Raw genomic sequence first — 21,670 nt, 5'->3', positions numbered from 1 at the left:
CTGTATTTGGCCGCGTCCCTCATCTGAAAATATGTTGTTCCAGAGACTCAGAGATTTGCGCCACATTTTCAGGATTTTTCAAAAATAGCAGATCTACAAGCTCGTAGCCGCGCTAGATCTGCTATTGTTCAATAGCTAAAGCGTAACATAATGCTTAAAACACCAGAAGGGGTTCCCGCCCAGAATATGGGTTAAGACAGTGTTTCTCCTTGAGGGAGATCCAGGGGGTCCCCGGCTAAATGATAGTTAAGAACCACTTATGGGTCTGTAACTCAGAAGACTGTACCAATGGAACACAAATGGACCCCTAATGTTTTCCGTGTGTGTCCCATAGATGGCGTTTCCCTCCGGTGGCATGCGACGCCAGTACAGAATGTCTGAACGGAGGCGTGTGCATGGGAGGCGTCTGGGGGGGAAACTGCACCTGTCAGCCGGGATACACTGGGAGCCGGTGAGTCATGTTACTGTTGCATGCAGCGCTGCACACCTACACTGTCCAAACTTTAGTCCTGTTTTTTGAGCGGTGGGACACCGTCTCCTATATGCACAGCTATGTGTGTCCATATGTATGTCCGTATGTCTTGAGTACAGATTTAGTCTTCTTCTTTCTTTTGCGTTACACCCAGAGGTTGAACAGTCTATTAAGGCCTCACACCTAAGACACAATTGTGTCCTGTGTCTTCTGTGTGTCATGGCCGCCTCAATGCATTTCCAATGGCAGTCACATGGTTTCATGACACAACCTTGTTGCTGGCTGTCTTCTGCCCCCATGCAACAAGGTTGTGTCTTCAAACCATGTGACTCCCATTGGAAATGCATTGAGGCGGCCATAACAAACAGAAGACACAGGACACAAGTGTGTCTTGCGTCTAGCACTTGTGTCCTGTGTGTCATGGCTGCCTCAATGCATTTCCAATGGGAGTCACATGGTTTCACCAAACATTTTTGTTTGATGGCTGTGTTCTGCCCCCCTCCCCCGCATCAAACAAAAATGTTTGGTGAAACCATGTGACTTCCATTGGAAATGCATTGGGGGCGGCCATTAAACACAAGGCAGAAGACAAATGTTGTATGCATGTTGCAACAGTGTGAGTGAGGCCTGAGGCTTCGTACACACATAAAGAACAACTGTGCTCTGCTCTGCCTGTGTTTCATGGCCGCCCCAATGCTTTTCCAATGGAAGTCACGTGGTTTGACCAAACACTTGTGTTTGATTGCCCCCCCTCCCCCGATCACACACAACTGTTTGGTCAAACCACGTGACTTCCATTGGAAAAGCATTGAGGCGTACATGAAACATGGACAGCACAGAGCATGTTCGTGGTGACGTGACATGCTGTCCTTTGCTGTCCTCAGTGTCAAACGCGTATAAATAAAAAATATATTTGTCAAAAACCTTCTGAATATTGTGCAGGACATTATGCTTCATGTGAACATACTCAAGATTAAAACATTTCATTCCTCATTTCTTCAGAATTTTCAACCAAACATAGCAAAACTCATATGGTGCGACTGTCCTGGCCCTGTTTCTCAAAGTAGGAACTTGAATAAAACTAAGGGGGAAAAATGCTAAAATTCTTTTAAAAATTCCATAAATATAATATAGATGTCTATTTGTGAGCCTAATCTTTTCAAAGTCCAAGCTTAATGTTTTCAGTAATTTCTGATCAAAAAGATTTTGTCCCCCAAACCAAAATCATATTGTGTGACACCATTTTGGGAAATTTCAACAGGCAATTGTTTGGACACCCATTGGGATAGAGAGGTCCTTCTTCAGTAAGGCTGCTCAGCACTTGCATTACAATAGCATGACAGGTGTCTGTGGTGAATTATCATTTTAACATTTCCATGAAATACGATCTTGTTGGAACGCTGACCAATGCGACTCATCCGAGTGTCTGTGGGTGTGACACCTTTTTCATTAAAAAAGCTAAAGTTATTAGATGTTTTGGTCATAATTACATGTAAATCTATGTTGCTTTGTTATAGCTAGCATGTTGTTAGCATGCTAATGTGTAGCTAGTAGCCTCAAGGTTATGTTAAGTGCAGAAAACATAATATGGTGTGACACTATATCATAATGGTGTGACTGTCTGCCTGTCACGCCATATGACTTTTTTGTCACACCATATGATGCAAACTGTATTTTCCTACAGATATAACAATAAATAACAAAGACCCATGTTTCTTTTGTCCATTTAAACATTTGTTTTAAACAGCTTCACCTAAAATCTGCAACTATCCACAATAAAATGTGTTTAATTTTGTTTTATTCAGTCATTTGCATGTTATTCAATGTTAAAGCAATTTTCCTGTTGCTGTTTTTCCTGAGTAATTGTTTAATCAATCTGTAAAGTTCAGTACTCACTAATAGGTAGGTTAAAACACAGTTTGCTTTGAGAAATGAAGATATGATCATACGGTGTGACACTAAATCATTTGGTGTGACGTTCCAAATAGTGAAAAAATCATACCTTTTATTAATGATGAAACCATTAATGTTCATGGATTACATAGCAAATAGTATCAGGAAGAGTCACAAATATTTGTGTAATTTTAGAGAAAGTTGTGTCACAATAAATACAAAATATGTTGAAAGACCGACAACATGGGCCTCACATTGAGTGTTGATTACGAAAATAATATACAGATTTAAGAAATTTTCACAAAACTATAGTGGATTACAGGTTAGTTATGATAAAGGACTTTGATAAAGTGAGTAACTTAAGAAAGGTGTACTCCAATTTCATTTTATAAACAATTATTGTCATGTCACACCATATGATGATTTTAGGCACAAGTACAACAAAATGCTGAATAAATTCTGATTCCAATAAAATATCTAAAAACAAAATATGTTTCCATAAAGATGAGAGTGAGTAGAACAAAAGTAAATGATTTTTATTCCTGTTATTTAAAGGTTTTTAAAAAACACTTTTTTAGGGGTGTCACGTCACTGACCCATGTGTGTACGAAGCCTCAACAACTGTTCTTGACTCCAAAGCCGCCACTCACTTTACAATGGTGTGTCATGAGAGGGTATAGTACACAGAACGTATGAATATGCCTATCACTTCATCCAAAGTTAAAACTACGCTGCATACTTTACTTCAGTTCCTTTTTTAATTCTAAATATACAAATGGAAAATGAGCGTCCGTCAACCCACCCATGGTAAACTGGCACTCAGATTATCATCAATCAGTCTTCCTGTTTCTCGCCTTAATTCGCGCCGCTCCGATCCCATCTCTCACTTTGCCTCTGCATTCTGTAGCAGTCGGTGCTCCCCCGAGACACCCACACACCCAAATATTCCTTTTTTAATTAGGTGATTCAAAAGTTATTATTTTGAAAATGAATCTAAACTGCTTTGTTCCTTCTACAACATTTGACATAATATAGTAGTCGACGATGACTGCAGTGGAGTTAAGTAAAATGTGGGACTTTTCCCGAGAAGACTGGCTGGCAGTCACTTATTACAATATATGTATTAGTGTTTGTTCGTCGTATTGGATTCCATAGAAGCCAGCATGTTTTCTATGTTGCACAGTGAAAATCAAATATCTCATCATTGAGAGCTTGTAGATGTGGACTATGTTGGGTTATTTGTGACAGTGGTCTGTGTGGGGCGTCCGGGACAGTGTTGTTTTTGACCGCAAAATTAGCTTTTAGTTTTAGTCGACTAAATATCATGAGATTTTAGTCGACTAAATCTACAGTTGATTTAGTCGTCTAAAATGAGTTTTGGCGGGCCTTGATGGAATCGTAATGGCTGATTTTACACTTTTTTACACATTTTCAGCATGCAAGCAAGTGTAAACTGACTTATACTGGATGTCTTGTCCACTAGTCCCTTCCTAACATTTTAGTCTAGTTTTTATTTGTCAATATATCTACTCTTAGTTTTAGTCATCATAGCTTAGTTTTCATTTAGTTTCCATTTTGTTTCCATCAGTGAAAAAAGGTAGTCGACTAATATCTTTCGTCTTAGTTTTAGTCGACGAAAACAACACTGGTCAGGGAACGTTCTGTTTAAAGCCTATGTGTGATGCTGTGTGTTCCAGATGTCAGACAGAGGTGGACGAGTGCGAGTCCAACCCGTGCCTCAACAGCGCCACCTGTCTGGACCGACTCAATCACTTCCAGTGTGAGTGTGTGTCCGGATTCAGCGGCAGACTGTGTGAAAGCAATGTAAGTGGCATGCGCATTATATAATTAAGCAATATTACACGAGAGGGTGTGGTTTAACGTGATTATTGCCACGACAGTGATGCGGTAAGGAACGAGACGAAGTTGAGTTCCGCAAGCATCACTGAAGTGGCAATAATCATGTTAAACCACACCCTCGAGTGTAATATTGCAATTACACAAGAGTTACCCTTAAAACTAAGAAAAATATATTTTTTTAATGACAGATGTAGTCACTACGACTACAAATGTCCCAAGAAACTAGCTAGCCAAGCCACCAAGTTTGCTAGCGCTCTGGGAAAACAGAGCAGCTGAATTCTTTGTTTTGATTAGGTAGGTGGTGAATGGTGCTGGTTTGATCCACGGCTAGAAGGCCGTTTCAACCAATCAGATTGCTTCCTCGAAACGACCTGTGGTATAATATACAATATAATATATGGTTTTAAGTTACCATTTTAGACCTGAAGACGATTCTACAAATACCTTCTAAATCCTGACAGTTTTCTGAAAAAACCCATGTTTCTAGGTCAGCCGTTCTCAAACATTTTCATGTCAAGGACCCCCAAAATTATATGTATTTGGCCGCCGACCCCCATCTGAAAATATATTGTTCCAGGGACCCCCCTAGAAGCAAAGATTTGAGTTAAAATTGTTCGCTTCGAAAGAATATATATTCAAAGATTTGCGCCACATTGTCATGTTTTTGCAAAAATAGCAGACCTACAAGCTCGTAGTGCGGCACTCGGTGCCACGCTATGAGCTTGTGGATCTGTTATTTTTCAATAGCTCTATAGTATAACATAATCACGTTGCGGCGTTCAGAGTGTGGGATTTATGGCGTTCAGACTATGGGTTTTATGAGTAAGTCTCCCATTGGCTGAGAGGCAGCCTAGAGGTACTAGCAAATGTAGTCCAGGTGCTTTTCAAGCACCTGGCAAAAAATGGCTTCGCAGCAGATTTATAGCATCACTCTTCTATTCTCTCTCTCTCTCTCTCTCTCTCTCTCTCTCTCTCTCTCTCTCTCTCCCCCTTCCTGCTGTACAGAGACAGGAGCAGAAGGAGCGAGTGCCCTGGCTGCTGGTGGCGATCCCCCTCACCACCCTGAGCGCGCTGCTGGCCCTGCTGGCCGTGGCCTTCCTGGTCATGACGGCCCGGAAGAAGCGCCAGTCGGAGGGCACCTACAGCCCCAGCAACCAGGAGGTGGCGGGGGCGCGGCTGGAGATGGGCAGCGTGCTCAAAGTGCCCCCCGAAGAGAGGCTGATATGATATGATACGAGAGGAGAGGAGAGGGAGGACGAGGACGAAGGAGCAGGCTGCTCTGCCTCAGAGCACAGACGTTCATTAAGAGGTGTCCAATGAATGAATGGTCGCACCTGGGGAGAAGCACCATAGATATAAAACAATTGGCCGCTGCAGTTCATTGGAGCGACGCGTTTCGACGTGGCGGCGGAAGTGCGGCGGAAGTGCGGAAGGCACGCTACGACCACGCTGCCATTCAAGTGACTACTGGCCCAATCACAGCGCGTGTTTTCCGGGAACTTGTCAGACCCCGAATGTCCGCTCGCTCTGTGACGCACGCGGAAGCTTCTGTGAAGCAGTATAGTCTCGCGTTGCCAGACTGTATTGCCTCTTGCAATGGTTGTCTGGCTACGCGAGACTATAGTGAAGCACCAACGCGGTGAAGCTTGTCCTCACTTGAGTGCACACGAACGCCCCCCTGAGGCAAAGGAGGCGTCTATACCTTTCTATGTCTATGGAGAGGACCTTGTCACCATGGTGCTACGCTGCCAATGGTGGGGGCCTGCCTGCAACACAGGACGGGGACAGAGGTGGCGGCCGGGGTCAGGGTGATAAATCAATGGCTGAGCCCTTTGTTTGGGGGGGGGGTAAACTGCTGAGGTTTGAGCTTCAGCCAGGCGGCCATGCACGGATACTAGGGACATGGCCGTGGCCGAGAGGCCTCTGTCTCTCTGGCTGGCTGCACGGTGAAGTCATCGGTGTTCAACTTGCTCTCAGAGCTGTAAATGGACACTCGGGATTGTTGCGGCGCGATACTCAGGCATTCCTGTCGGGTGGAGAGTCTTTTATATGTGACTTTGTGGATTATATATCGATTTGACCCGAGAACTCGGATCTACCTGTGGGACATCAATGACACCCTCGCTAGTTTTGCGAGGAAACGCGGATAACACTGACTTTGGTGTTGGGAATCATTGTATTTTTCTATCGATGTGCACTAAGTAGCTTAATAGGCAAACCACTGTACTTTATTTTGTCACTATGTAAATATACTGTATGTTGTCTGTCTTTGATGATGTATTATGTAAAGATATGTGATGTGCTCTAAAAAGGTTAAAGTCACTGTAAGATATGTTTTGGTATTACATTTAAGGGGATTGGGATTGTGATACTCTTACTGGACAAATTAATATTTGTCAACGGAAATAACGCTTTCCCAAAGCCGGAAACTGGAGAAAACCTTGAGTTGAACATGTGACCTAAATTATTGCGCTGCTGTAGAGGTTGAAGTGATTTTGCATTTCATACATGAATGAGTTTTGCTTTGTTTTTTTGTTTTGTTTTTTATCCAGAAAATGTTCCCTTATCTCCCTCTAAAATCTCCCTGGGAAGTAACTAACTAACTATAGTTACTTGTACGTTTAGAATCTTTCCCAAGTACTGAATGAAGTAACTCCAGATTTGACTTTGGGGAGCACAGGTCATTCGTGAACTTTCTCCAGCTGGTTTGGTGTTCTCCTCTGCTTCCTTCCAGGATGTTCTTGTTTCCTTATGAGTTCTCCCTCTCCAGCTGTTCCTGGCTCTCTTTCTGGCTTTCTTTTCCCCTGTGGGTTTCAGGGTAAGGCTTAGCCTATGTCTAATGGTGGTGGAGGGTGCATGGTTTGGTTTCCTCGGGGAACTCGGTAGCCTAACTGAACTCCAGATATCATACCTTTTATATTTGAACCACTTGAACCCTGGCATGCCTATTCTGGGGAGAACATTCGGCAAAAATAGCAGTTATACAAGCTCGAAACGTGTCGCATATTGCAACATGTTTTGAGATTGTAGATTTACCGGCTATTTTGGGACGAATAGATTTTACATGTAGAATGAACAAAACAAAACAAAAAGCAGTCCGAGCACAGTTGTAACTCAAGGCTGACTGTTTCACTAAGACTACAGGGTTTTAAGTAGTTAAATGAAGCACCACAATTATGATTTTCTTTGGTTTCTCACTTTGGGAGAGTGTTTTATGTACACTAATAATGAATGGACTGACTGCCTGTGCGAAACCACATAAATAATTCATAGGATTATGTTAAACTGAGTGCTGTTCACCTACACTACAGTATACACTCTACTGTTGGTGAACTGTTGAAGTCCAACCTGTTACTGTACCTGCCTTTCTTTCATTCACTACATGCACACCCATGCTGCTAACTTTACAAACCTCTTTCTCTGTCTTAGAGGTGCTTATTGTTGATACAATAAATACTGTACAACAACGCAGTATACCATATATTGTTCACTCCTAAAGTGTAATTTGATGCCAATTTCCATTGCTATTGTAGTCATTTCACTGTAGCTTGTTCCTTTTAGACTTAGCATACTGTTGTTGGTGTCAGGCAGAAACCTCGTATCTCCAGATCAGATTTCAACGTTTTATCTTTTTTCGTAAAGAAGTGTGAAGTGAGGGGCACTCTTATCATCAAACATCTCATTCTGGCCAATCAAAATTTGCGTCCTCACTTTATTTCCGTCTTCAATGTTTGTGTTTACACAAACCCGGAAAGCTGTTCATATAGGAGGGCCTAGCGCCCCTCAGAAATAGCAGATCTACAAGCTTTTGAGCTTGTAGATCTGCTTTTTGGACATACAGTTGGAGGCCATCGATATTGTCCTTTTCTTTTTGCTGAGGTTTGCGTGATCTGCGCAAAAGGACAGTTAACCCATTTTGGGCGGGAACCCCTTTTGGTGTTTTAAACATTATGTTATAATTTAGCTATTGAAAAATAGCAGATCTACAAGCTCATAGCGCGCCACCGAGTGGCGCGCTACGAGCTTGTAGGTCTGCTATTTTTAAAAAATCGTGAAAATATTTATTTCAGAAAACTGGAGGATTTAGAAGGATTTTTTAAAATTTTGAGGTCAGGCCTAAATGGGTCAAATGATAAGGGACAATATCGGTGGCACCCAACTGTAGATCTGCTTTTTGGACATACAAGGTTCCCACCCGGCGGCAATGACTCGGATTGTGATTCCCAAGCCAAGTCTATATCGGGAATCACAATATTATTATAGTCAGCTCTGCCAATCACTAATAGCAAGACAATAAGAAATCACCAGAAACTACACATCAGCCATCTTGCTTTCCAATTTTAAAACATTCACTTAGTTGAGACAACTACAATTCAAATCCCTAAAATATCGACGGTACATGCAATAGTATACAAAACTTGAAATGCTCTGTGTTATTGACCAGTTTTGTATAGATATATTGGAGGCAATTATCTCACTAAATAGTAAATACACATTTTACCTGCATTAGAATTAAATTATAGGTTTGGTCTGGCCACTGCCTCGCTGGCTCTTACTATACTATAGCTTCAAAAGCAACACCCATCTGTTCTGACTGAGCTTGTAGATCAGCTATTTTATGTACTGTACGTCGTACAATGTGGTTAAATGGACGGTCAGTGAAGGAAAACTCACTGTAATATTAAAAGACTCAGGGACCCTATTTTCGTCAGCGCCTTAACCCTTATCACTAAACCTTTTTTTTGCCTTTTTTTTTTTTACTATTTTGGAAAACATTTTAAGATTGTTCAAGTAGCGACACATTGTGAGCTTGTAGATTGGCTATTTTAACCATTCAAATGTTTTTCAAAATTGTAAAAAAATAAATAAAGAAAAAAAAAGGTAAAAAGGTTTAGGGATAAGGAAAAGGTACTGGTGAAAATAGGGCCCTAAAGTACTACTGTAACTGTGTATCATACTGCGTGATCTGCTCGTACAAAATCAGACCCCTTGCCCTAATTGTAAATATCACTGTTCATTATGGAAGTAGCAGATCTACAAGCAACCAACGCGTCGCACCTGCGGTGCGTTGAAAGCTTGTAGATCAGTTATTTCCGACAATAACGTCAGGCTCGAAAGACAATCAGTCAGTGAAATCCTGTGGTCGACTTCTTTGAATGTGCAAAGGTTCCACCCCAGAGCCCTTTTTTTTTTTAATGGGCATTTTGAGTTGACAAATAACTGATAATGGACGTGATCGGACAATGTTGAATTTCCTTGTGCCGCCTGTCGGGCGACAAATCACTTTTTCCAGTATGTTAGAAATAATTTCAGTATCCAGCATTATAGACTGAGACACACACACACACACACACACACACACTGGAATGATAAATATTTCAGCTATGTACAAAAATGGGTAGTGATTTTACACTGGAGCCGTTTTTTTACTCCAAGCTGTACCATGTACAGTACAACTGACATACCTCGTATGAAGAGTCCGTTCCCAAAACACAGCATATCATTTCCCCCCGAAAACAATAGCATTACTGGTTCGTTATTCAATCATTTTTAGGACATCATCATGATCATTCAATGTGTTTTATCATGTGACTGTCCAACATATTATGATTGGTTTCTATCAATCACTTTGTAAAGGCCACTTATGCTGTGTTTTGGAAGGAGACTTTTCATGTTGGGTACTGCGAATACACTGGTCTGTAGAAGGAGTACTCTGTGACTACTCTATAATATGAGATGTACTGTTAATAATATACTGTTCCAACTGGATAGTAAACACTGTAATTGTGTGTACTGTACAGCACCAACCAGCTTTCTACTGGATTCAAAGTTGACAGGTGTGAAATATGCCATACTGTGTACACTGTATACGATGAATAATAAACCACTGAGACACATGCACTGTCTGGGCAGAAAGTATAGAATTTCTACTTTCACACCTGTTCTTGTACCTCAAGATCTTTGTATGGTATTGGTCACTAAGCAACGACACACTGCATAGCGCCAATACATACATCTCTGTGTGGAACTCTTCTTATGTCCCTCTATCTATAGAATTTGTTTTGGGGGGGGGAAACAAATCCACTCTAAAGGAGGAGAGACCAAACATTAAAATTCATCGCAGCTCGATTTATATTCCTCGTTTTACATGCTGCTCTACAGGTTTGTCCCTCTTCGACACTCTTTTTAGATCAACTATGTGTCTGTCAACAACTAAATAAAACTCCCTGGCCCCATCTCCCAGAATCATACATCGATGCATTTATTTATACATATACGCCATGAGCTTGTAGATCTGCAATATTCTGAAACTAAGCAAAAAGCAGGCTCTCCCCCTCCCTCCCTATACCGTTCTTTCTTTGAAGAAGTAATGGAAAATTCCTTTGTGTCTCCTTTGTGACTCCCTCCCACCCAGGGTGGCTGCTGACTCCGGTCAGTGCTTCTCTCCCTAATGAAGAGGAGGCAGGAGAGGAGTGCGGGCCTCTCTGATCACCCTCTGTGGGGGAGGATGAACCAAGAATGTATGGCATAGGTGGAATTTAACATGGCTAACATAAAGATGGAGAGAGAGAGAGAGAGAGTGAGAGGGGTAGGGAGGGGGAAAGAGAGCCTATTTTTGATCATCATCATTTTTCGACCGCGGTCGAGATCATGGATTCCACAATGCTATGCCAGACTTCCCGGTCCTTCATTGCCACCCCCAGTTCCTGCCTACTGAAGCACCGGCCCTTCATTGCCACCCCCAGTTCCTGCCTACTGAAGGCATGTGTCCCTAGCGATGACATCAGGGAACGACAGCTTTCTACCTCTGGTCCGCCCTGAGGCAGGACTCCAGAGAAGAATAGGGAAGATATAACCTCATTGTCAGCTCTGTAGCAGTGGCCGGAAAACTGCGCTCTTCTGGATCGGACCAGTGAAGAAACACGGGGAAGGTTGCCGTATATTAGATTAGTCGATGGGTGGCTCTTCCAAGACAGATTTTGCGCTCTCATTAGAAGGCGGGTGTAAGTGCCATCCAACCGATTCTCTTGTTTCTTTGAAAGTGTCCATGTCTCGGAGCCAAAGAGTAGAATCGGCTCAACGGTCGTCCTAAATATTTTTTACTTTTAACATCTTACTAAGCTGGGATGACCAGATCTTATGCATGTCATTGCAGGCTGACCAGGCCATACCCATCCTAGTTTGAAAGTCCTTTTGGGAAGAAGATATATATGAACCCAAATACAAGTCATCAACCCGTTTCAGAGTGGGTTAAGTGTTGTTAAGTGTTTTTATAATGTGGTTATTGTTGGATTTGCATATGTTTACGTATTCAGTTTTCGTCTCGTTGAGATAAAGACCAACACAGTTGGAGGCCTGCTCAATAGACTGAAGGAGAGCCTGAGCGTATTCCAATGATTGACTGATAAGCGCGATGTCATCAGCGAAGTCAGTGTCGGTTAGGTATTTAGCAGGATGACGAGAGCTTCTCCTAGGGTGTAGTTGGTTGCCCTTATCATTGATAGTATCAACTGACATACGAAGAACATAATCAACAACAATAATAAATAGAAACGGGGCAAGTGTGTCACCTTGGAGAATGCCAGCAAGGATGGGGAATTATGGTGTTTCTCCGTCAGGAGTAAGGATGATCGCTGAGGTATTTGTATAGAGAACTTTTATGGTATTTGATTGGAAAGAAGTCTCTTGTAATCAAGACCTTGCAACGAGTTTCACTCTTGAAGTATACAACAAATTCCAGTCACTCAAGTCTCATCTGTTGATATTGACGCAGATAATGTAGACGATGTGTATGACAGTCTGATGAAATCGACTGAGGAGGTAGCCTTAGCGATGCTTCCCAAAAAGAAGGGTAGAGGCAAAAGTAAATCTAGTACCTCCCCCTTAGTTTCCGAGGCAAGAACACATCTTATATTCAAACTCCACCATCCAAATCAAGGGAGGGTCAGCCAAAAAGCGTAAGGAAAACTGGTCTAACCATTTAAAAAATCTTCTTGGTAAGGAGGCCAAACTCCCAGAAGACTGCAACCGATCAAGTAAAGTTTAAACACTCCAGCATTAAACTATAGGAGAACAGTGATTTGAACATGTAGAGCTGTATTAACTGAAGGCTATTGTAGCAGGGCTCACAGTCTCAGCCTGATGACCTCAAAAGTCTCATATCTCACCTGAGCCATAGGCAATTGCTTTGGCTTAGTGGTTAAGATGTTGGCCTTCAGTGTGGGGGACCTGGGTTTGATTCCCGGGTGTTACACTAACATACAAAACAACTCTTGAACAGCTCTCAAAGCATTTGATGAATTTGATGGATGTGATTCTGTGTTTAAATCCCAATTCAAGATTCTTTCAACTTTACTATGTGAAGGCTAACATAAAAAAGATTGCTTCAACAGTACGAAGAGGCAGTTGTTACTGAGTGATGGTGTAGTAGGTGCTAATGATCATACAGAGTTCATGTTTAAATCCCAGTCTCCCTAAAGTTTAATGCTAGAGTTATTCAGCTTTATTAACTGAAGGCTATTCTAGCAGTGGCTCACAGCCTCAGCCTGACGACCTCAAAACTCTAACCCTGAGTCATAGGCAATTGCCTGTGACTTGTCTTAGTGGTTAAGATGTTGGCTTTCCAAGTGGGAGACCAGGGTTCGATTCCCGGCTGTTCCACTCACATACAAAAGAAGACCTCAACAGCCAGTGGCGTGCACAGACATTTAGAGGGACATGTGCTCAAGTGAAAAAAAGGGCACCTTGTGCAGCGTGTGGAACCGGCCGGTTGCCGGTGTGAGATTTATAGATTTCCGGGCCTAAATAATATATTAGAAGCTTTTTATCAATAATTGATCGATGTCACCATGGTCCACATACTGTACAGTGTACACTGTACAAAATAAAAAGAAAAAAGGGGGGAAGAGGGTAGGGGGTGTCTATCTGTGCACGCCACTGATACTGATGATGTCAGTATCATCAAGGTCATGGTCACCGGATCAAAAACTGTTAGAAGGCACACTCTACTCAGGTGGAGTCTTGAGGAGAATAGCGTGTGAAAACGTGTACGTCACCAAGAGGGGGGCGGCGTCTGAAAAGCTAGGGGCGGCCCTCTCGTGGGCATTAAATTCTAGCCCACATCACTCAGAATAGAGTGACGGTGGTATGTTTTTGTAAATATTGAGCTCGTTCTTGGTGACAACATAGTGAACCAACACCAGGATGGATAGAAAGAACGTCGGGCCCAAATACATTACAAGGACAAGGAAAATGTTGTGAACAAACACGGCTGTGCTTAGATACTTTGTTGAACGTTATGTCTCTGTGCCCGTGCGCCGTACAGCCGAGATCCAAGCCATTCTACGTCTTTTTGTAAACTCGTCAATCTGGGTTCCTTGATGCTGTCTCCATGCTGGAAAGCTGAACATCTAATTCCGTTTTCTGGCTCATTTCCTTGACGCGACCTGCTGTGGCACTTATTTACTGAGCAAGTCTGCACCATTGTGAGGTCAGTTTAAAAAAAGAACGTATACAAGCACACGGATAGTCGCTCAATGTAAACAAACCAGACAAGCCAGCAAGTATGGCGGCCGCTACCACGTGACACATATGTTGACGCCCCCTCCAGGAGTTTTGCTACACCCTATAGTCTCAATAGCTGGGTGCAGATTCTTGAAGATAGTTTCTTATGAACTTGAACCCTTGGACTGCCACCCCAATAGCAGCTTTTCAGTGCCTTCTGCCAGCTCTATTCATATTTTTAATTCATCATTTTAATGCCAATAGAAAAATCCGTGATATAAACACTATATCTCATTTTAACACGGTAATCCTATAGTATTAGAGACCCAGTCCTGATGGTGGCGGTAACTTCACCATTATGCCGATTTTGACCGAATAGAGCGAATCTGGCAATGTCATTTCCGGTCAAACGGATCACAACAGCTAGCTTTCTTCACTGTGTTATACAGTCATCTGTCCGGAATGCTGAAGCGATCATTGTTTATTTTTATAACTAAGTCAAATTAAGCTCTAATCAAGCCCAAAATATTGCATTTTACGCAGCTATGCACATAAAGACCGCGCGTGTGTGAGCGACCGTGCACGCGAGGATTTCGGACGGTTTTAGGTAGATTACATCGGCCGTTAGCCAAACTAGCCAAACATTGCTACATGATGCTACATTAATTATCAGCAAACACACAACAGCAGTTTACCTAGAGAAGAACTAGGAAAAACTAAGTATCAAGGTCATCCCTGTCCTTCAGTGCTCTGAAATGGGCCTGGTGTGACAGAGCCTGACATCCCTATATATAATTCTACTGACCTGACATGAGGTACAAATTATGTCATGAGTCATCATGTTACAATGATTGTCAAAACAGGGTTTTGATATTCCATACTGTTTGCTTGAAATTGCCCGCCTATACAATAAGCAAGGGGGGGGGGGGGGGGGGTTCTTACAAAAACACATCTCTAGACAGAGAACATAACACAGGGAGCCACTGATAGGCAAGTGTAATAGTGGGATTTGAACCGATGGTCTTTATTGGAACATCTAGACTGGAGAACATCTTAACAAAGTGAGCCAAATGCACTTAATGCTGTGACTAAGATCCAAGGCCCTTGATCTGAAAGTTTTACAATCTCCCAAGAGTAGTTGCCTAGTAGATATTCCACTGTTACAGAACGTTCTTAGCTTACGTATATATGATGACTTTGTATGTATGTGATGTATTGCCATGCTTTTTGTTCTTGCTTATAATGTAAATCGCTCTGGATTAAGAGCGTCTGCTAAATGCCTATAGTCTTACTCTCATGAATTACAATTTAGTAGATTGTAATTGTAAATTGTAGTAATTCATGAGAGTAAGACTGAAGCGGCTCGATCCTGACCGTGGCTCAGTACTGAATACATAAGAAGTGAGTTTCACTTGAGGTGATTCTGTTCAAGTTGTTACAGTTAGAGTTTCACTGAAATTGTTGAGCTGTAACTTAATTAACAATGTGACAATGAATCAACTGAGTGCAAATAATATGGGCTGTCAAAACAATCAGCAGGACACTGCACGGAATCAAACGCCATCTCAGTGAATCAGGAGTACTAATATGAGTGCCTTTTGTTTTTGAGTTATGTATACAGGTTGAAGAATGCACACATTAAACCATTAACACTGGGGAAGCATTTGTGTCATTTTCGCTATACTGTATGTACACTGTATAGCAGCCCATTGGGTATTCAAAAATAGCAGATATACATGCTCACAGATTCTAGATCTGCTATTTTTGAAAAATCGTGAAAATGTGTGCACATCTTATATTATACTTTTTTATACTCAAATCTTTGCTTCTGGGGGTCCCTGCCTGGAACAAACTATTTTGAGATGAGGGTCCGCAGTAACCTGACTCCGCCAGATGGTGGCAGCATTGAGTTCACAACTTCACAATCCTGTGGTGTGAAGTTCACAATGCTGTGAACTTGTGAACTCAATACTGAACTCAATACAGCCACCATCTGGCGGAGTCAGGTTAGGTCCGCAGCCAAATGCATATATTTTCCACTGATATAGGAAAACATACGTTTTTCAGAAAACGGTTACGGATTTAGAAGACATTATTTTGTAGAATCGGCCACAGGTCTTAATAATAATGGCTTAACAGTCACACTCGTTTAGATTTCAACAGTTAACTTTCCTCAATCAACGAAGTTGCATACTGTGAAACAAAGAAAAAGTACCTTAAATCTGTGCTGGAGGGAGACGACAGACAGGGGAACAGGCTGTCCTGGAGAGCATGAAGCTGCAATGGAGATGATGAGTGAATGACATGAAGGAGTCACATATAATTCCCAGAGCAATTAAGCCATAAAGCTGCTAACAGATCACGACCACACTCACCTTTTGTCATCCCTTACCGCATCAATTGACGGCTAAAATAAAATATAGTGAAACAGTAAAACAAAAAAATTAAATAAAAAAAATCAATATGGTCACAGAATTGCATTTGATCGTTATGTGTGTTAGGTGTGTGCATGTGTAGACTGTGTACCATGAGAGACAGACTCAGCAGTGGCAAGGAACTTACAGATGAGTTCTTCCAAATTTCCAATTCCAACTCTTCACTCTTTCCTGCATGATCTTTCAAGTCAGTTCAAGTCAGCGTTGCGCTGCATGGGTCTCACAGCGCACGCAAGCTCAAAATGGCTGACATTTTACACAATTTTATTATTATTATTATTATTATTATTATTATTATTATTATTATTATATTATAATTATAACCCCCCCCAACATAATCATATGTGAACTGGGGACCCCCCCCCCCCCCCCAACATAATCATATGTGAACCGCGGACCCCCCCCCCAACATAATCATATGTGAACTGGGGACCCCCCCCAACATAATCATATGTGAACTGGGGACCCCCCCCCCCCCCCCCAACATAATCATATGTGAACTGGGGACCCCCCAACATAATCATATGTGAACTGGGGAGTCGGGACCCCCCAACATAATCATATGTGAATTGGGACCCCCCCCCCAACATAATCATATGTGAACTGGGGGACCCCCCAACATAATTATATGTGAACTGGGGGACCCCCCCACCCTGACAAGCAGGCAGGTGTCATCAATATGTCCGTACATGGACACATTTTGTGTCCGTGGCAACTTTTAGTTTTTCTGTTTTACACCATTATGATAATGTTCTTATATTGATCCCCAATATAATACCAAATTACCGATTGTCAAGTCTCCAGGCTTTCTTCAGAATATATATATACGACACTACGACATGCACACTAGACTGTTATACCACTAAGTGTTGTTCTCAAACGTTTTATTTGCAAAGACCATAACTCTGTACAAATGACTAAATGGAACTCAGCATTACAGACATGTCTGTCATGGTTATTCAGGGCTATCTCTTTATGTGTTTCTGGTAACATTATTGTCCACTCATTAACATCCAACGACCATGGCGAAAATTTAATTTTGACAAAAATGTCCACCACAAGCCAACATGGCCATGACCCCTGCTGCTGACAAGCACTTGAAATTGTAGGAGTTGAGGCATTCAATTTAGTTTGACTCGCTTCCACAGATAAATATTGTGAAAAAAGCCGATCTACAAGCTCACAACAACACATTGCTACAATATTTGCCTGTTATTTGACAATTTATGTGTGTGTTTGACCATTTTTTTAATTGTATAGTTTGATTACTTTCAATAATAAATATCTTATTTATTTTCTTTATTTTTATTTTTATTAGGTATTAAAAATGTCTGAAAAGTCTTTAAATTGCCACTTCACTGTCATCTGGGGTCGGGGACCCCCCTGCGCCCCCGGCCCAGGCTGAGGACCACTGTAAGGAAGAACACACATTTTGACAGATATATTTCTACCTGGACATTAACTGTGTAAACAGCAGTGGTGGAAAAAGTACTCATAAATAAATTAAAAACACAATGTGAGAATTAAGTCACTTCTACTCCCGACTCTGATTGGCTTACCACAGGGCAGGTCTTGAGGCAAACTTCATATCACTTTGCTTATTTCTCTCGCATAACCTGGCAACACTGGTTTCAGGAAGTGAAGTGGATTTTAGATGGGCAGAGATTTATGAGAAAGAATGAACCGTTTTAAAACTGTCTTTACCACCTCACGTGAATTAACCTAACCCCTGACATTATACTATAGGCTATTTATATCTTAGTTGGAAAACAACTGTGTTTACATTTCCAAATTACAACTACCGGTAATTATATATATATATATATATATATATATATATATATATATATATATATATATATAATGACATAAAGGAAGATATTGGTCTGACAGCATATTTTTGGTCATGGCTTGGCATCCGTTCAGGCCATGCTGCGCTCCGCTTAAGTGGTCGTAAGATGTTTCAAAGATGCATAACGCTGCTATAGAGAGTATGCGCGTGACATCATCATCAAACCAGGAAGTAGGAACGCCTACTGAGTGGCAAAAAACTACTTTCTGGCCTTGACAGCCCATACATCCACACAGAAAAGTCATATCTGATTGCATTAAAGAACATTAAACAATGTTAAACTCACTTTGCCTGTTGCTTTGCCACTCGATTTGCCACTCGATGTGCCATTCACTTTAAGCATGCGCATACTCTCTATAGGAGACAACGGAAACGTGGAAGAATTTTCATTTGGAGCATATGCCGTTTTTTCTCGTTTTGGCTGCTCTGAAATTCTCTCTTCCTTCCTTCCTTGACTTCCTTATTGACTTCCCATTGTACCGCCTCTCGCACCGACACTGGCTAGCTGCGAGTCCCTACGTTCCTGCCTCTGATCTGCTCTGTCGCAGCTAGCCAGCACGGCCTGAACGGATCGTATGTACAGCTGCGTTCTATTGGGTGCTTACGAACTGCAGAGGGACCCTACAGGTGAACGATGAAAGGAGCTCAACCGGGGGGGTCCCGAGAGGGGCTATTGGTTGCTATATGTCATCATTTCAGAAACATACACGCTATTTTTGTTTTGTTAGGTTTAGTGGTGTTTTGTAATAGTCGAGGGGCCACAGGCCCAAAAGCTCAAGGAAGGAGTTTAACCTGTGATGTCATGCCGTACTTTTTATTTGTGTTTTTCTATTAATTTGGTCATTAAGGTCCACAAAATGAGAGGCCATGAAGCCTCTAAAGCGAGTCGGTCACTCGGTGAGGATTTAAATACCATGTCAGTCCATTCCACACTTTACATTAGAATGCAAGTTAACTCATAATCCAACAAAGTGAAAGAAGCGGCACTCCAAAATAAAAGATGCAAGACTGGGTCAGATGTGATTTCTCATGTTTATTTGAGAACGCTGACGCGTTTCGGCAAACAGCCTTTTTCAGAGCAGATTCAGAGCAACTCTGAGCTGCTCTGAAGAAGGCTGTTTGCCGAAACGCATCTGAGCCAGTCCCCACTGCCAGGCCTGATGTCGAAATCAAAAAATAATAATTCTTCTAAATCCTGACGGTTTTCTGGAAAACCTATAATTTCTATATCAGTGGTTCTCAATATTTCATGTCAAGGATCCCACAAAATATATGTAATTGGCCACCGACCCCCATCTGAAAATATTTGTCCAGGTACGCCCCAGGAGCAAGGATTTGAGTTAAAAACGTTCACTATGAAAGAATATATATTCAAAGATTTGAGCCACATTTTCAAGATTTTTCAAAAATAGCAGATCTGCTATTTTTCAATAGCTAAAGTATAACATAATGCTTAAAACACCAAAAGGGGTTCCTGTCCTGAATGGGTTAACCAAAGGGCAGATTTCAGAGGAAGCGCACCTGCTTTTCTTCCTTTACCATTAGAATGTAAGTGTAGCCTGCAGTGGCGTGCACAGATAGACACTAGGGGGTGCTAGAGCACCCCCTGCCCTTTTGGCAATGTGCCCTTTTGGAAAAAAAAAAAAAAACCTTTTTTTCTTTTTTTTTGGATTTAAAAAAAATAGCAGACCTACAAGCTCGTAGCGCGCTATGAGCTTGTAGATCTGCTATTTTTCAATAGCTAAAGCATAACATAATGCTAACACCAAAAGGGGTTCCCGCCCAAAATGGTTTAAGGCAACCGGCCGGTTCCACGCGCTGCACAAGGTGCCCTTTTTTAACTTGAGCACCTGCCCATCTAAATGTCTGTGCACGCCACTGGTAGCCTGTTTATACTCTACACAAAGCATACAACGCAGATCATAAGGAGTACCGCCACCTACAGAAGAAGCAGAGTGTAAATTGTGATGAATTGTGTTGCATTTCTGTTAATTCTGTATCTGCCGTCCTTAATGTCCCTCAAGTCTTTGTACAGTATCTCATAGTCAAAAGTCAGGAAATAAACACTACTATAGGGGCCTGCCATACTGTGTTATATGGCTCAACATGTCAGTTTGTCACCCCCTTCACATTCAGTAGATCCTGTGATCTTTTGTGGCCAGATGTAATTTCCTGAGGTCTAGTAGGACTATAATAACTAATACAAAATATATAAATCGCTATAAAATTGTGTAAAGAAAATACATATTTAGCCCCATTTTCTCCATCCCTTGGACATGAATGAGATAAGTCCTTGTGGTGTAACGGCAATGATGTACTTTGTGGTTTTATTGCGCTTGTAGTCCAAATATGACTGAGGTTGTGCGTTCAACTGCAGACTGTATGGTTTCAATGTGAATACTTCAAAACAGTCCACTATTACAGCAACATGCTCCCCAAAGGCCTCATCAAACAGAGGAGGCATGCTTCTCTGCAAAGTGTCTCTACTTGGCCAGTGAGTGCACCAAACAGTTAAGTCGGGCATGCGAAACACTTAATGTGTCATTAAATATTCTGCTAACAGTTGCTTCGGCCTACATTAAAGAGCTGAGCGATGCGGATGGTTGGCATACTATGCCTCAGACGCATGAGAGTTAGGATAAGCATCTGAAAATCAGTCAATGCTTTGACTCCCACAGACAGGTCGGGCTGAATTGTGGACAGCACAGCCATTACGAGGGCAAAGGTTGGAAGACCATGTGTAGTACTTGACTTTCGTATCATCATCTTCAAAGTATTGTGCATCCAGTTGCCTCTTTTTACGCTCATCATCCCTGTTCTCTTCCATTTGATTTCAGCACGCCGATTCACACAGAAGTCACATTGCGTAGCACAGCTGCTCACACACGCGTCACATCTTATCAATAGCGCCTTGGCAACAGAGCTGTGAATCTCAGTTCCACCTGCTGCTTCGTCCTCATCACTGGAAGAATCCAGTGATGTTTGTTCTGCTTCTGCCTTGTTGTTTTCACTGTGACCCATGTGTAAAGATGGTGCCCAGTCTGGGTCGTCCTCACTCTTTTCATTGGCTGGTACACCTGGGGGAAAAAAAACTTTGTTGTAAAACAACATTGAGCTGGCTAAGACATAATTTTTCAGAAATAATTAAGTCATTGACTGACAGAATTAATACCAGTCTGTCGCTCGTTTATCAATAATGCAACTCACCAAGCCCCCAGAAAGGCTTGCCAATGTTGAAGCTGCGAGACATAGTGGTGAAATCTGGAACTGAAGGTGGGCCCCTGAATTTAGCACGAGGAAACCTCGTGTTTGTGATTTGTGGCATTTTGTTCGAAACGGACTAATCATGCTTTGGAAGTCAATCTTAGCCAGTTGATGGAATATGGGAAATGGTGCAGATCCGTGTTGATCACATGATTATGGAGATAGTGTATACCGAATTGTGTGATGTATGGATAAAATGTGTACGAGTAATGTACAGAAATGTGTTTTGCCAAAATCGGCGTTGGCATCCAGAGAGTGTGTGTGCACAGTTTGGCATGGATCGGGCTAACGGTGCCGGAGATTAGCTGGTAACGGACGGACGGACACACACATGGACACACACACAGACGCAAAACATACTCTCTCCCCATGCCTTCGGCCTGGTGGAGA

General features: G+C 42.0%; 1 protein-coding gene across 1 annotated transcript in view; it reads left to right on the top strand.

Moving 5' to 3' along the window:
- LOC306933676 (protein crumbs homolog 2-like) overlaps positions 1 to 5,753 on the top strand; it is a gene marked incomplete at its 5' end in the record, with an annotated part of 48,918 nt that extends 43,165 nt beyond the window's left edge. The window contains 3 exons of the mRNA XM_079515986.1: positions 335 to 451; positions 4,063 to 4,189; positions 5,231 to 5,753. Coding sequence (XP_079372112.1) covers positions 335 to 451; positions 4,063 to 4,189; positions 5,231 to 5,452 — 466 coding nt within the window. The 3' untranslated portion in view covers positions 5,453 to 5,753. The remainder of the gene's footprint in view (positions 1 to 334; positions 452 to 4,062; positions 4,190 to 5,230) is intronic.
- Positions 5,754 to 21,670: the final 15,917 nt, after the last annotated feature.

Source organism: Electrona antarctica (assembly GCF_951216825.1).
Source record: "Electrona antarctica genome assembly, chromosome: 12".
Classification (NCBI taxonomy): Eukaryota; Metazoa; Chordata; class Actinopteri; order Myctophiformes; family Myctophidae; genus Electrona; species Electrona antarctica.
The sequence above is the reverse complement of the archived record's forward strand: the minus strand, read 5'-3'. Positions and strand labels throughout refer to the sequence as shown.